Genomic DNA, 16,402 nt, shown 5'->3' on the forward strand with positions numbered 1-16,402 from the left:
ATTAGATGATTTGTTAGTAGCATTTCATACGTTACTCCTAGATAGCCAATCAGAAACCTGTATAAATCATTAATGTGCCTAGTTCTTACATTTCATGAATGGCGGAGTTTCAGGAAAGGGACTAAAAACAGGAGTAACTGCAAAACTTACAATAACCTGGTATTCACCACCATTTGTAAAACAAATGTTCTTAAAGCTTCTTGCCATTAATTTTGTGTAGCAACTGACACTTAGACAAAACATTGTAGCTTTTACAGGGGTTACAATACCCATTAAAACTCATTTAACTCTTACAAAAGCATGTTACATTCTATCATTAAGGCAAAAGTTAAATGTAGACATCTAGTGGAAGGCAGGAGTAGTGTGCTTTGTCAAGTCATGCTGAATAAACTTATGATTGACTAGTGTTTGCAATTCTCTATCGTGATTAAGTGCATAATGTGCATGAGGAGAAAGCAGAGACATCATGTGGTTACTAAATACTGCAGGTTTTTTATTTCAATGATCTACACAAGGATGGTTAAAGATAAGAACATCCTTTAAAATCCTACAGTCCAACCAGGTTTTCTCAGAAAAAAAAAAAATTGAAACAAAAAATAAAACAAAGTAGGTAAAAAACAAGCATTTTAAAAGGAGAAAGTCTGTTACACAAATTTAAATCACTTCTGAAGACGTGTAAAACATCCGGCATGTTCAAAGCTATTACAACGATGACCACTCTTCCCATGTTGGAACAGCGGGGAACGTAGCTTAATGTGTTGGTATTTAGCTGGTATCCATCTGTTAGAAGAACAAAGAAAGCAAAAAGGAGATTAGTACCAGATTTGACGTAAAAAAAGGCACATTTTACAGGGTTCACACACCTTGGTTAACTTCAAATTCAAGGACTTTCCAAGCCCAATACCCTCAAGTTCAAGGACTTAAAGTACCTCACGCGGGAAACACGTAATGTGTAAATGCGCGTAACTAAGACAAATCAAGCAAGCTAGTATGCATAGGCCACCAAGTGTTGGTGAAATAACACATAAGCGGACCAGTGGGAATTAATTTTTTTTCCCAGAAAACTTCACACAACAAGATTCAAGCACTTTCCAGTCCATACATTTTTTTTTACAATTCACAAGCTTTCAAGGACCTGTGGGAACCCTGATTTTAAAAGCCTCTCTGAATGCATTAACACACCCTGGCATTGTAGGCATCTAGCTGGGCGTCGAGCTCTTCCGCGGAGAGCTGCTGTTTGCTGCTGCCGCCACGACCGCCTCGACCACGACCTCTGGATCCTCCACCGCCTCCACCACCACCTCCACGTCCCCCACGACCTTTCTGTGTGCCAAAGTTTCCGATTCGGTTTCTGTTCATGCCGCCACCTCCACGATTGAGACTGTTGGGAAAGAAAGAACAAATTCAGTCACAGGAAACATACAAGGCAAGAGACTAAATCCTTTTTTTGTTATGCTTACCCCTGCATCGGAGTCCGCCTCTGTGCGTCAATCTGTGATGTAACAAGCTGAATGTTCATTGGGCGACCTAAAAGAGAAGAGTATACACAACTGAAAACTGCTGCCAAACACACAATATTTCCCATGACTCAAGATTATTGGATAAGAAATCCCTTCTAAAGGCTCCGATACACTTAAAGCGAAATCGATCAAATTTGTGACGTCATTGAGCAAAATCAGGCCGAAACGAAGTTTGTTTACGGTTATAAAGTTATAGATATGGATTCTTACACAAATTCCTTGCGTCAGAAGGCCTGGGGTCGTATGGATTACTTTTATGATGGATGCACTTTTTGGGGCTTCAAAATCTAAGGTACCATTCACTCCCATCATAAAGCTTGGAAGAGCCAGGACATTTATTAAATATACCTCTGCCTGTTTGGCTGAGAGAATAAAGTCGTATACCTAGGATGGCTTGAGGGCAAGTGAATTATGGGATCATTTTTGGGTGAACTATCCCTTTAACTGCCGTTTTCTCACCACTGTCATTTTTGCTGCATGTTTATTTTGTTATTGAGAGGAAAGTGCGCAGCACATTTACATACATTTGAACGCCGCTCTCAGCAGTGCGGACGGCATCAGGGTGTTCGCTAACAGTATAAGCAAAGGTATTTCAAACTTTACCCCAAAGCGAAGAACAAAAACTACTTAGCAAGTACATCAGGGCCTGTATAAAGAGGTACCGTGGGAGCTTGTAGGATGCACACTTACCATCTAGGGGAACACCGTTGTACTGCTTCATGGCTTTCAGGGCGTCTGCTTTCCTCTCGAAGTGAACGTCCGCAGTGCCAAGGCTGCGTCCCGACCGATCGTAGTGTACCGCTGCTTTCTTTAGAGTGCCGAATTCTGCGAAGAGCTCCTGTAGCGAAAACAAATCAAACATAAGCTGCAGAAACAACCCAATTTCTCAAAGACGTACACTTATAAACCGACACCGACCTGAATGTCTGCATCAGAGACGCCGAAGTCAAGATTGGACACGAGGAGTTTTCCTCCCGTCTCCACGCCCGCTCCTCCGCCTCCACCGCCGCCTCCGCCAGCGTTCGCACTGTAGCCGTTGTCGAACAGGTCATGCTGCCACTTGTCTGGGAGCTGCTTGGGCTGCAACAGATGAGAGAGAACGCACCTGCTGACTTCGGGTCCCCAGTCTGTCACTGACAGTCCACTCGGCTGGGTGTTGGGGCAAGCAGGGGGCTCCGCTTCAACAAGGCCAGGGACACCCAGTGCGCTCACTGCCATTTCCAGATATCCCTGCCCACCCCATCACTACAAACAAGTAAACCATGCCAGCTCCGGAAACAGTTCAAATCATGTTCTAACTCTACTGGATGGATGTGCAATTCACTCGATCTCAGTGGAGGCAAGCTTAACCCTCTGGTGCTCTGTGGTTGTTTTAGACCAAAAACAACAAAAAATGGTTTAAGAAATTAAACCCTTGGTATATGGGGAGGAAAAAAAATTGCTTGTGATCAAATTATGGGAAATGATGGGAAACTATAAACAAATTGAGGGGGTAAAACCAGCAAATCAGCCACAATGTAGTCTGACAAGGTCTATATTCTTTGAAAATGATATTCAAATCCTAAATAAATAAAAAGCAACTAAGAAATACAGAGCATTGTACTTTTAACCACTTATAGTAGCATTTTATATCCCTCATTAAAGTTAACCATGGTTTTATTATAGTAAGTGTAGTATACCTATACAACCAGATTTATTACAAATACCATGGTTAGTGTAGCAAACAACTGTAATAATCATGGTTGAATCCCAATAACCATTTGTGGTAAAATCATGGTTATTTTTTGTAAGGGATGAAAATAAATTGTGCATAACTTAGAGGAATAGTGTAGCATCCACTCAAAACACACAAAATGTAATTTCACTTAAACAGTTATGCTTATAGTTGACCGCTTAGCATCAAAAGTAAAACCAGAGGGTTAATTCAAAGAAATGTACATGCAATAACAGTTTTACAAGAGCAGGTTAACAACAAATGAGCCCATGGTAGCCTATTGTTTCAAACACCAGTATTCCCTCAGTAACTTCCCACCCCTTTGGTAGCAAGCTAGCTACCAGCATCCCCAAGAGTCTCTTGCCGTTCATCCAAACGAATCCCAGCAGTGAGGCCTCCGTGAGGTGGATGTGGACGATCCACTGGTCTCCGGTGAGGAGCGGCACAGTAAAGTCCAAAACACACGGTGAAAACGAGGCGACCGAAAGTGTCCATGATGGAGCGTCCATTTTGAGCCCACGCCATTTTGACGTGCTTAAATAAACAAAGCCCTCACTAAAAGCTCAAACTAATAAATTAGGAGAGGTGAACCTCCTTTAATTCCCGGACAAAGATGGCCAAAGTCCGTTTATCCCGTACGGATCCAGCACTATGTAACTTATCTTTCTGCTTTAAATGATACTGGACCATCATGAAACCCCTCCCAAAAAACAAACAAAGCCGAATTCCACCGAGGAGGAAAGGCCTTCTTAAAGCTGGGCTTTAATGCACAAAAAAAAAGGTAGAATCTTCAATCATCTGAAGGATGTTTCACCACGTGAGGATTGATGTTGTCGAACACAAAGAAAGGTTAGGCTCAATGAAAGGCATCCGCCGTCCTCAAAATGGCGTCGACGGCCTCTGGGAGGATGAAGAGGAGAGACACACACGCTTCTTCTTCACGACCCACGGGGTTTGATGCTCACACGAAGGGCAAGAGAACTTAGGGAGAGAACACATTATGCACAATATACATCTAACGAGCTTCCCCGAACTACACTCCCAGAGAAGCTCCAGGGGCACGAGCTCGCCGCCATGTTTGCTGGCAGCCTAGAAAGATAAAAACGGGGCTTCATCCACTGGCATGTGGATGCGCCCGTGATTTTTCTCCGCTTTCTCCTACCCTGCTGTACGGCGTAGGTCTGCTTCTTCCGCGGCTCAGGTTCTGGCGGCTCCTCATGGGGCCCGATCCCCCGCCGCGGCCTCCAAAGCCTCCGCCTGTATTTCCGAGCCGTCCGCCGGCGCCGCCTCCTCCTCGGGCGCCTGTTCCTGCGCGGCCCCCGCGGCCTCCTCTCCCGCCGCGCCCGCCGCCGCCTCCGCGCTGCCGGTTTTGCTTTATAATGTCGTCTAAGGACATATCCATCTTGTCTGCCATCGCCTGGCCTTTGTTAATGCTAAACACTTAAGTCAACTAAAACAAAAAAACAGCACGTTTGAAGTGTACTACACTGCCCCTGCGCTACCGCTCGCTCACAAGAGAGAGGAAAGAAACAACACGGACGTGCTCGCGCCGGGTGACACATTTATAGTGGGAACGCTGATGACGTCTGCATCTGCGAGACGAGCGCTTCCGGTTTAAATTCCTCACGCGCAGGAAAGCGGTGTTTATTTATTTATGATTTAAAATCAACTTTTTTACAGTCTATGGACTCAATTATGTAGATTTTCGTTAAAAATGTTATAAGTTAGTGTAAGGGTTTTGATTGTCTCACTGACTTTCGGTTTTCGAGCTTTCCAAACTCGTCGAAATGTAAATATACTAATAGTAAACCTCACCAACAAAATTACAGTTTTTATGAATGAGATTGAGAATAACCAATATTTACATGGATGTTATACATAGATGCAATTTTAATCAAGACCATTGATCTTTTATTGTGATTTAATAGCAACGCGAGACTCAAACGTTGTAGATTTTCTTCAAAAATATTATAAGTTAGTGGAAGAGTTATGATTTTCACACTGACTTTTTAGTCCAGTCATTTTATGAAAAAAAGGTAGGACAAATTGCAACAGAAGCAACTCATCTGATTTTGTATCCTCAATATGTCCTGAGTAGCCTAAGGGGAAAAAAGCCCCGAAGAATCCCATTAGGGGAAAGTTTCGAAAAAGACCCAAATATACCCCATTCATTCTTTTATCACGTGAATAGGGTAGGGTAAAAAAATTTGGGACTGTTTCTGGGGTTTCACTTTTTATTTTACCTACCTTTTGTCTTCTGCATTCCCCTTACCATTGTCTCCTGTTCTTCCCTCAGACTCGTCCCCCAGAAACAGTCCCACAGACCCAGCCCCAAACCCCATCTCTGCAATAATAATTAATATAGGCTGGTTTCTAAAGTACTTCTTCCTGCCTCTATGTATTAATGTTCATGGGTAGCCTAAATGGGTTCCATTCAGACCTTAACATTAAGTCTCAACAAGATTCAACAAGACATTTTCACCTGGCTATACCCAATGTTTAGACCTGTTATGGTATTTATGCAAATTAGCACATACGTAATTAGATTATGCACCGTTTGCCCATGTTAACAAACAATTTCAAAAAAACTTGTAATACATTTTTTTGTTAGTCTTGATGCAAGTAATCAACTGAGTAATATTAATGGTGATATCTAAAGGTTACATTTTTTACCCTATTCACGTGATAAAAGAATGAATGGGGTATATTTGGGTCTTTTTCAAAACTTTCCCCTAATGGGATTCTTCGGGACTTTTTCTTTTCTTACTCAGGACATATTGAGGATACAAAATCAGTTGAGTTTGCTTCTGTTGCAATTTGTCCTAGGTTGACCCCCATTTTGGCTTAAAATTACTGGACAATTTAGGCGTATATATATATATATATATGTGTGTGTGTGTGTGTGTGTGTATGTATATGTGAAGACTTCAGATGCAAAAGCCTCTAAATGCCATCTGATATTTTCTTCTAGAATGATCGTTTTTATCAAGCTTGTATGTTTATGTTCAGTTATTTCATTTTAATGACAATGAAAATGACCTATTAATTGTAATTAAAGTGAAATTACTGAACCTAAATATACGAGCTTGATAAAAATGCTCATTTTAGAAGAAAATTTCAGATGGCACATCTGAACTCTTCATATATATATTTACTAGTTTGGAAAGGTCGAAAACCAAACCAATATATATATCAAAGTAAATATACTAATTGTAAGCCTCACTAAAATTAGTTTGTATGAATGAGAATAACCACTATTCATCATTTATATATTATATATAGATGCAATTTTAATCGACCATTGATATTTGCTCTATTTTCAAAGTATTCACTTAATGTTTTTAATCACAGCATCACATTTAGACACGGACCCATTCTAAAGGCATACGTTTAGTAGATTCTGCAATATTTTTATTTTGCTGGATTTTTTTTTTTTTTTTTTTTTTTGGGGGACAAAAGCCATAAAATTGGATGTTTGAATAAACTTTGTTAATTTTCCCTGAAATGATTTATCCTCATTATGGTTCATGTCTGAAACACCCAAATAACAAACTAATTTAACTTCAAATATTAATAATGGCAGTGTTTTGTTAATAAACAAATACTGACAAGGAATGTGTCCCCACAAAATGCATAGTATATATGAAAACCATAAACATACATAAGGGACTTGTGATATGTTTAACCAGGGCTTTTGAGAAGGATTTACGTTCATATTATCTGCAGAATCACCATCACTTGCCTGAACTTTTCTCACTTTCACAGTAGCCTCCAAAAAAAGGAAGATAATATAATCACCAAACATTATGGCTTAATAAAACCTAGATCCTCCCTAAATGAGTCTCAAATGCAGATGGCTGGATTTATGGATAGGGCAACTGAAACATTTGTCAATAAAAGTTAATTTTTTCCTCATTTCACTCATCTCAAAATGATTCATCCTTTTTTTCTTAAAGAAATTTAAATGTTTTAGTCAGAGACATGAACCATGATTTTTTACAAGCAATCCTAAAGAGTGTTTTCTTGTGTGCGAGAGGATTTACGAATCAATTCCAGAAAAGAAGGATTGGGTATTTACAAACGCATATATCGGCTGAACATTCATGCTTTTACATTACAGAAAAGCATACAAAAAAAACCTCAAAGTCAACAGACAAACCTCCAGGATATAAACACAATGCAGAGAGGCTGAGATAACATAAAAGTAACCTTTATTTCCATTTTATTTTAAAGCCTGGGAACGAAAGATGTGGAAAAGCCTACTTAAAGTTCTTGAAGGAATCGAATTATATAGTTAAAAATGGCGATACATCTAAAAATATTTGCCGACCCAAACTTACCAGTCCAATCTGACAAAGCTTTCTAATTCTTCTAATCAATCAATCGATCTATGAATCTACTAACTCAACAGTCAGTCAGTCAGTCGCTCCTCTGCGGGAGATGAAGATGGTTTAAAAAAGGAGTAAATCCCAGGACTGCATCCCATTTAGAGAAAGTTCGTGCAGAGTCGCCCCAACAGTTTAACTGTTCCGTGCCTTTCCCGTTCGTCATCTCACCATCGAAAAAATGCAAATGAAGAAGAATCTAGACAAAACCAATGGAGAAAGAAAAAAGATCCTGAAACAAGTCTGTTATTTTCCCATCTGCAAAAAAAAAAAAAAAAAAACCAAGATCAGAGAGCCCGGATGAGCATGAAAAACAGGGAATGGCCACTCAAACCGCGACTCATAAATAGACGTCAGCCTGTAAGTCCAGACACGGGTCCATGAGGCAGAGAAGAGAGAAGCTTTCTGGAGGAGGGTGGCCCAATGTCCCGGCTCCTGGCTCTTTGTTGGCCGACAGAAGACTGAGAGAGTAAAAAGGTCCCGAATGTAAAAGGGAGGACATAAAACTGCTGGATCAGAAAGAGAGGGAATGGTCTAAGACTTCTTGGAGTCTTGTGTGTTCCTCTTCTTAAGGTCACTCAGGTCCACTGGGATAAAAGCTGAGAGAGAGACGATAGACAAGAAATGAAGTTGACCCATTTAAAAACAAGCCATTAACTTTGTCTGCATAAATGGGAAGAAAAAAAACAAAAACATTTCTGGCGAAAGAAATACATAAATGAAGAAGAAAGCCAAAATATTAAATGTAATGGCTGTGTATTTACTGAGGAATCCACTGTTTTGTCGAGGATGGTCAAAATGACAATTTTGGAGCCAAATTACAGGGGGTTAAAATGACTTTAGAAAGATGACAGCATCATTATTTTATTATTACACAGAGATTGGAAGGTCTATTAGTAAAATCTGTTGACTTTAGCAATCTTTGTTTTATTGTATGCCAATGGAGACTGTTCAAAAGAGCAAAAATCATGCCTGTAACTCAAGAAGTATTAAAGATATCTTAATATCCTTTTATATTCTCATTCTTAATAAACGTTCCTTTTGGTATCTTCATTTTAAAGGCCCCGTATGATAAAATCCCAGAGATGTTAATGCGGCTCCATGAGTAAATTGATCAATAATACACATTTTCAGTGGTCAAAAACCAAATGTGGGTCACTTTGATATTTGATCTGACGCTTTTTTCTTTTAAAGAGGAATATCTGAACAACAAATAAAGTTGAAACTAGAAACGTATCTCATGTTTTTCTATCAACACAATTGCATAGAGCGTGTCTGAGTGCCACAAATATTCCTTTCCCAAAGTTGTGATGCCTGTCACTCTAAAAGTGACCCACATTTGGTTTTTGACCAATGAAAATGTGAACAATAGACCAATTTACTCATGGAGCCGCATTGAGATCTCTATATCTCTGGGATTGTATCATATTGGGCCTTTAAAATGAAGATACCAAAAGAAAAGTTTGTTAAGAACCAGAACCAATACTTCTTGAGTTACAGGCATGCACACTTGAGGCAAAAAACACAAGACGTGCCTTTTGCCCCTTTTTGAACTGTCTCCATTGGCATTAAATGAAACAAAGCTTGCTAAAGTCAACAGATTTTACCAACAGACCAAACAATCTCTATGTAATAATAAAATAATGATGCTGTCGTCTTTCTAAAGTCATTTTACCCTCTTGTAATTTGGCTCCAAATCGTCATTTTGACCATCCTCGACAAAACAATGGATTACTCAATAAATATACAGCCATTATATTTAATATTTTGGCTTTCATCAATATTTATGTTTGTCTTTCTTCAGAAAAAATCGGGGAAGCTCCTGAAATTTGGTTGATTTGACATGGAATGACTCTATTGTAATAAACTTAAAACTTAAAAACAAACTTACAATGTAGGTTGGGATTTGGGTTTTTCTCCACATACTCCTGTGGTCCACGATCATTTCGTTCACTATTTTGTGGGGATTTAATGTCTCTCAAAACACAAAGCCATGCTGGAAAGAAAACACACAAAAAAAGAAGCATTACAACAACATGTATGTCTTGAAATCAAGAGATCCTTCTCTTTTTGACCAATGAATTTCCATAACTTGCACATGATTACAGGAAAGGATTTTTAAAAATGATTTTGTAAAGTTTAATCAATAAATCAGTGGTTCCCAAACTTTTTCTATTTTTTGTAGAGAAAAATATGTTACAGATTTTTTTGCTATACAATAGAAACTTGTAGTTGTAATTGAAAGCGACACTGACGCTGTTTTTCATGTTTAATAGTGTAAAGCTGCTTGTGTTAAAGCAATCTATTGTATAAAGTGCTATACGGGCTGTCACTAACGATTATTTTGGTAATCAAGTAATCGGACGATTAGGTAAGCAAGTAATCATATGATTTCATAGAACAACACTGTTAAAATACATAATATACATAACATAAACAATCATTATGTATTATAACAAATGCCTGCAGAGGGCGCCAACGGCCTGGTGTTGTTACACTTTACAGCAGATCAAATCCTCGTTTAATATTGGCTTAACGACATTTAATTCACATGTCCACTTAATCTTTAATATTTGGCGAAGAACGATAATTTGACGAAGAACGACATTTACTACAACAAATATGACATATTCCCATGCTTTTGATAGATTTCGTAGTTTCAGTGATGCTCTCAGGCCTGGGAATCACACGCTTTCAAGGTGAAGATGGTGCTCAGCTATGAAGGTGTGTGTCATGTGTCAGCAGTCTTACTGTCATGAATGAAGCGCACATTTTCTTCATGTGCTGGTGTGAAAAGCTCTCCTGTATTCGTTGGCGATCGAGGGCTGGACGTCCTCTTGTACGTGTGCATTCTAGGGGTGGAGGAGCTGGAAAACACACACAAAAAACATTGAACAAGATGCTTAATTATGACAAGATGATTTATGAAACTGAGGAACTGTACTTTTAGCATCTAGCCACATACAGTACAGGCCAAAAGTTTGGAAACATTACTATTTTTAATGTTTTTGAAAGAAGTTTCTTCTGCTCATCAAGCCTGCATTTATTTGATCAAATATTGTGATATATTATTACAATTTAAAATAATTGGTTTTCAAGTTATTATACTTTAAATGATCATTTATTTCTGTGATGCAAAGCTGAATTTTCAGGATTATTACTCCAGTCTATCACATGATCCTTCAGAAATCTTTCTAATATGATGATTCATTATCAAAGTTGGAAACAGTTCTGCTGCTTAATATGTTTTTTTTTTCATAACCTGTGCTAATTTTTAGGATACTTTGATGAATAAAAAGTAAAAAAAAATAAATAAATAATAAAATAAAAAAAAAGAAGCAAATGTTTTAAAAATAGAAATCTTTTGTAACAACAATATACACTATTGATCAGTAATTTGGGGTCAGTCATCTTTTTCTTTCTTTTTTTGAAATAAATCAATACTTTTATTCAGCAAGGATGTGTTAAATTGATAAAAAGTGATAGTAAAGATTTATATTATTAGAAAATATTTTTTTTATTTTGAATAAATGCAGTTCTTTTTAACCTTTTATTCATCAAATATATTAAGCAGCAGAACCGTTTCCAAAACTCATAATGAATCATCATATTAGAAAGATTTCTGAAGGATCATGTGATAGACTGGAGTAATGATCCTGAAAATTCAGCTTTGCATCACAGAAATAAATGATCATATAAAGTATAATAAATTGAAAACCAATTATTTTAAATTGTAAAAATAAATGCAGGCTTGATGAGCAGAAGAAACTGCTTTCAAAAACATTAAAAATAGTAATGTTTCCAAACTTTTGGCCTGTACTGTATATACTAGTGGGGTTTTTTCACTTCCACTCATTTATTTTGTGTAGTATTAAAAAGTACTTTTCCCCCTAGGTTTAGGGTACGTTTACATTACAACGATGCACTAAAATCAGAAAAGTTTTTTGCATACAGACGACAATGTTGTCAAATGTCAAAACGATGACACTGTAAATGAACGAACGGCCAATACGCATATAAAGTTTTCAGTTTTTAGTTGAGAACGTTGTCGTGTAAACGGCCCCTAAGAAATGCAAAGCATGTCAAGATGTTAAAGTGAAACCTGTTTCCTGAAACTGTGAAAAGTTCAATTCAGCAGAAGCTGCTTTTACAGTAGTTTGACATTTGAATATGAAGCCTAAGTTGCACATTTCCGGGGTTCACAGAAGTCATGATAGAAACGCCCATAGAGGTGAACGAGAGACAACAGATAACATGATTAATGCGTTCCCATTTGCTCCAATAGCAAAAAAAAGAAAAAGTTTCCACAACTTTTCAAAACAGGAAAAGAAACACAGAGGGACTGATTTCAGTGTTATAGCCTAAATGTACATTATTAAAAATTAAAAATACACATGATTTTGGAAACACTTTTACAGTCTGTAAAATGAGTCCTATGTTTATGCTGTTTAATCAACAGTGATTATATCTTAATATTAAAATGCATGTTGTGAAGCGTCTCATCAGCAGAGCAAGGACTAATGACTTTACCTTGTCATTCTGTTATAATCTCTTGCCTCACAATCTCAGTTTGAGGCTTAACAGGGAAGTTTGCCTGTTCGTCAGTGTGTTTTCTAAGGGGAAAGACACTTCAGTCAGATTAAAGTAATTCAGACGAAACACATCAGTTGTCACAAAACTGCATTTGAGTTAAAGATCCACTAAATCAATGACACACAGAGTTTATTAACTGATATGATCAGAGCAGCAGCACCATCAATGAATTATATATATCTGTGACATGTACATCTTGATGTTCAATATACAATATAACATAATGAGTTGTGTTGATACTATATTTCTGGTACGATCGGAAGGTAATTCAGTTGCTCAGTGTTTGTTATTGTTTATGAGACACTGGCAGCTAGTGTGTGTTAGCATTGTTTTCATAGCTTTAAACTGATGCTGACTTCACACGCAATCCGAGCGAATACACAGCGAATGCATCGCCAAACATTCAGACTAATGTTCACACAATGGAAAACGCATAAATTGAGAGTTTCAAACCTGTCTGTTTGTTTCTCTTTCTTCTGCTATGTCTGTATTCTGGCCTGGCTCGGCCGAAACGTTGCTAATGCCAACCAATTATTTCCGGGTCAGCCGAACAAGCCGAGCGAACAGCGCATGCGCGAACAGCGGTAAAATACGTGTTTTTTATTTAAAGGGATAGTTCACCCAAAAATGAAAATTACCCCATGATTTACTCACCCTCAAGCCATCCTCGGTGTACATGACATTCTTCTTTCAGATGAATACAATCAGAGTTATGTTTAAAAAAAATGTCCTGGCTTTTCCAAGCTATATAATAGCAGTGAATGGCTGTTTCTGTTTTGAAGTCCATAAAAGTGCATCTCTCCATCATAAAAGTGCATCTATCCATCATAAAAGTGCATCTCTCCATCATAAAAGTGCATCTATCCATCATAAAAGTGCATCTCTCCATCATAAAAGTGCATCTCTCCATCATAAAACTGCATCTATCTATCATAAAAGTGCATCTATCTATCATAAAAGTGCATCTATCTATCATAAAAGTGCATCTATCCATCATAAAAGTGCATCTATTATCATAAAAGTTCATCTCTCCATCATAAAAGTGCATCTATCCATCATAAAAGTGCATCTCTCCATCATAAAAGTGCATCTCTCCATCATAAAACTGCATCTATCTATCATAAAAGTGCATCTATTATCATAAAAGTGCATCTCTCCATCATAAAACTGCATCTCTCCATCATAAAAGTGCATCTATCTATCATAAAAGTGCATCTATTATCATAAAAGTGCATCTATCCATCATAAAAGTGCATCTATTATCATAAAAGTTCATCTCTCCATCATAAAACTGCATCTCTCCATCATAAAAGTGCATCTATCCATCATAAAAGTGCATCTATTATCATAAAAGTGCATCTATCCATCATAAAAGTGCATCTATTATCATAAAAGTGCATCTATTATCATAAAAGTGCATCTATCCATCATAAATGTGCATCTATCATAAAAGTGCATCTCTCCATCATAAAAGTGCATCTATCCATCATAAAAGTGCATCTATTATCATAAAAGTGCATCTATCCATCATAAAAGTGCATCTATTATCATAAAAGTTCATCTCTCCATCATAAAAGTGCATCTCTCCATCATAAAAGTGCATCTATCCATCATAAAAGTGCATCTATCCATCATAAAAGTGCATCTCTCCATCATAAAAGTGCATCTCTCCATCATAAAAGTGCATCTATCCATCATAAAAGTGCATCTATCCATCATAAAAGTTCATCTCTCCATCATAAAAGTGCATCTCTCCATCATAAAAGTGCATCTATCTATCATACAAGTGCATCTATCCATCATAAAAGTGCATCTATTATCATAAAAGTTCATCTCTCCATCATAAAAGTGCATCTCTCCATCATAAAAGTGCATCTATTATCATAAAAGTTCATCTATTATCATAAAAGTTCATCTCTCCATCATAAAACTGCATCTCTCCATCATAAAAGTGCATCTATCTATCATAAAAGTGCATCTATTATCATAAAAGTGCATCTATCCATCATAAAAGTGCATCTATTATCATAAAAGTTCATCTCTCCATCATAAAACTGCATCTCTCCATCATAAAAGTGCATCTATCCATCATAAAAGTGCATCTATTATCATAAAAGTGCATCTATCCATCATAAAATTGCATCTATTATCATAAAAGTGCATCTATTATCATAAAAGTGCATCTATCCATCATAAATGTGCATCTATCATAAAAGTGCATCTCTCCATCATAAAAGTGCATCTATCCATCATAAAAGTGCATCTATTATCATAAAAGTGCATCTATCCATCATAAAAGTGCATCTATCATAAAAGTGCATCTATCATAAAAGTGCATCTCTCCATCATAAAAGTGCATCTCTCCATCATAAAAGTGCATCTCTCCATCATAAAAGTGCATCTATCCATCATAAAAGTGCATCTCTCCATCATAAAACTGCATCTATCTATCATAAAAGTGCATCTATCTATCATAAAAGTGCATCTATCCATCATAAAAGTGCATCTATTATCATAAAAGTTCATCTCTCCATCATAAAAGTGCATCTATCCATCATAAAAGTGCATCTCTCCATCATAAAAGTGCATCTCTCCATCATAAAACTGCATCTATCTATCATAAAAGTGCATCTATTATCATAAAAGTGCATCTATCTATCATAAAAGTGCATCTATCCATCATAAAAGTGCATCTATTATCATAAAAGTTCATCTCTCCATCATAAAAGTGCATCTATCCATCATAAAAGTTCATCTATTATCATAAAAGTTCATCTCTCCATCATAAAAGTGCATCTCTCCATCATAAAAGTGCATCTCTCCATCATAAAAGTGCATCTCTCCATCATAAAACTGCATCTATCTATCATAAAAGTGCATCTATTATCATAAAAGTGCATCTCTTCATCATAAAAGTGCATCTATTATCATAAAAGTTCATCTCTCCATCATAAAAGTGCATCTATTATCATAAAAGTTCATCTCTCCATCATAAAAGTGCATCTATCCATCATAAAAGTTCATCTATTATCATAAAAGTTCATCTCTCCATCATAAAAGTGCATCTCTCCATCATAAAAGTTCATCTCTCCATCATAAAACTGCATCTCTCCATCATAAAAGTGCATCTATCTATCATAAAAGTGCATCTATTATCATAAAAGTGCATCTATCCATCATAAAAGTGCATCTATTATCATAAAAGTTCATCTCTCCATCATAAAAGTGCATCTATCCATCATAAAAGTTCATCTATTATCATAAAAGTTCATCTCTCCATCATAAAAGTGCATCTCTCCATCATAAAAGTTCATCTCTCCATCATAAAACTGCATCTCTCCATCATAAAAGTGCATCTATCTATCATAAAAGTGCATCTATTATCATAAAAGTGCATCTATCCATCATAAAAGTGCATCTATTATCATAAAAGTTCATCTCTCCATCATAAAACTGCATCTCTCCATCATAATAGTGCATCTATTATCATAAAAGTGCATCTCTCCATCATAAAAGTGCATCTATCATAAAAGTGCATCTCTCCATCATAAAAGTGCATCTATCCATCATAAAAGTGCATCTCTCCATCATAAAAGTGCATCTATCCATCATAAAAGTGCATCTATCCATCATAAAAGTGCATCTCTCCATCATAAAAGTGCATCTATCCATCATAAAAGTGCATCTATTATCATAAAAGTGCATCTATCCATCATAAAAGTGCATCTATTATCATAAAAGTTCATCTCTCCATCATAAAACTGCATCTCTCCATCATAAAAGTGCATCTATTATCATAAAAGTGCATCTCTCCATCATAAAAGTGCATCTATCATAAAAGTGCATCTCTCCATCATAAAAGTGCATCTATCCATCATAAAAGTGCATCTCTCCATCATAAAAGTGCATCTATCCATCATAAAAGTGCATCTCTCCATCATAAAAGTGCATCTCTCCATCATAAAAGTGCATCTATCCATCATAAAAGTGCATCTCTCCATCATAAAAGTGCATCTATCCATCATAAAAGTGCATCTCTCCATCATAAAAGTGCATCTATCCATCATAAAAGTGCATCTATCCATCATAAAAGTGCATCTATTATCATAAAAGTGCATCTATCCATCATAAAAGTGCATCTCTCCATCATAAAAGTGCATCTATCCATCATAAAAGTGCATCTATCCATC

The 16,402-nt window shown here is 36.9% G+C and overlaps 2 protein-coding genes across 3 annotated transcripts in view; both read right to left on the reverse strand.

The window, feature by feature from the left end:
• Positions 1–467: 467 nt before the first annotated feature.
• alyref (Aly/REF export factor) lies at positions 468–4,773 on the reverse strand. The gene is made up of 6 exons (XM_079853765.1): positions 4,397–4,773; positions 2,439–2,600; positions 2,211–2,358; positions 1,461–1,527; positions 1,183–1,381; positions 468–780 (listed from the first exon to the last, which is right to left on the reverse strand). The coding sequence occupies exons 1-6, from the start codon at positions 4,646–4,648 to the stop codon at positions 766–768; spliced, it is 843 nt and encodes a 280-aa protein (XP_079709891.1). The 5' UTR covers positions 4,649–4,773; the 3' UTR covers positions 468–765.
• Positions 4,774–7,428: 2,655 nt separating this feature from the next.
• Positions 7,429–16,402, reverse strand: part of mcrip1 (MAPK regulated corepressor interacting protein 1) — a 362,891-nt gene continuing 353,917 nt past the window's right edge. Inside the window, exons 1-5 of one of the 2 annotated variants that reach the window (XM_079866644.1) lie at positions 12,666–12,761; positions 12,150–12,232; positions 10,371–10,486; positions 9,511–9,615; positions 7,429–8,218 (exon numbers count right to left, since the gene is read on the reverse strand). In XM_079866644.1, coding sequence (XP_079722770.1) covers positions 8,154–8,218; positions 9,511–9,615; positions 10,371–10,486; positions 12,150–12,157 — 294 coding nt within the window. In that variant the 5' untranslated portion in view covers positions 12,158–12,232; positions 12,666–12,761 and the 3' untranslated portion in view covers positions 7,429–8,153. Of the gene's footprint in view, positions 8,219–9,510; positions 9,616–10,370; positions 10,487–12,149; positions 12,233–12,665; positions 12,762–16,402 lie in introns of those variants that run through there. The other variant, XM_079866645.1, reaches the window with a different exon arrangement.

The sequence above is a fragment of the Squalius cephalus genome (genome assembly GCF_949319135.1).
Source record: "Squalius cephalus genome assembly, chromosome: 1".
Lineage (NCBI taxonomy): Eukaryota > Metazoa > Chordata > Actinopteri > Cypriniformes > Leuciscidae > Squalius > Squalius cephalus.

What these genes read in the sequence shown, in the direction of transcription:
- alyref (XM_079853765.1), bottom strand. Translation starts at nt 4,648, where the DNA reads ATGGCAGACAAGATGGATATGTCCTTAGACGACATTATAAAGCAAAAC. An exon ending in TCTCTGATGCAGACATTCAG is followed by an intron (nt 2,359 to 2,438) that starts GTCGGTGTCGGT and finishes TTTTCGCTACAG; the next exon opens with GAGCTCTTCGCAGAATTCGG. An exon ending in AGGCGGACTCCGATGCAGGG is followed by an intron (nt 1,382 to 1,460) that starts GTAAGCATAACA and finishes CTTTCCCAACAG; the next exon opens with TCTCAATCGTGGAGGTGGCG.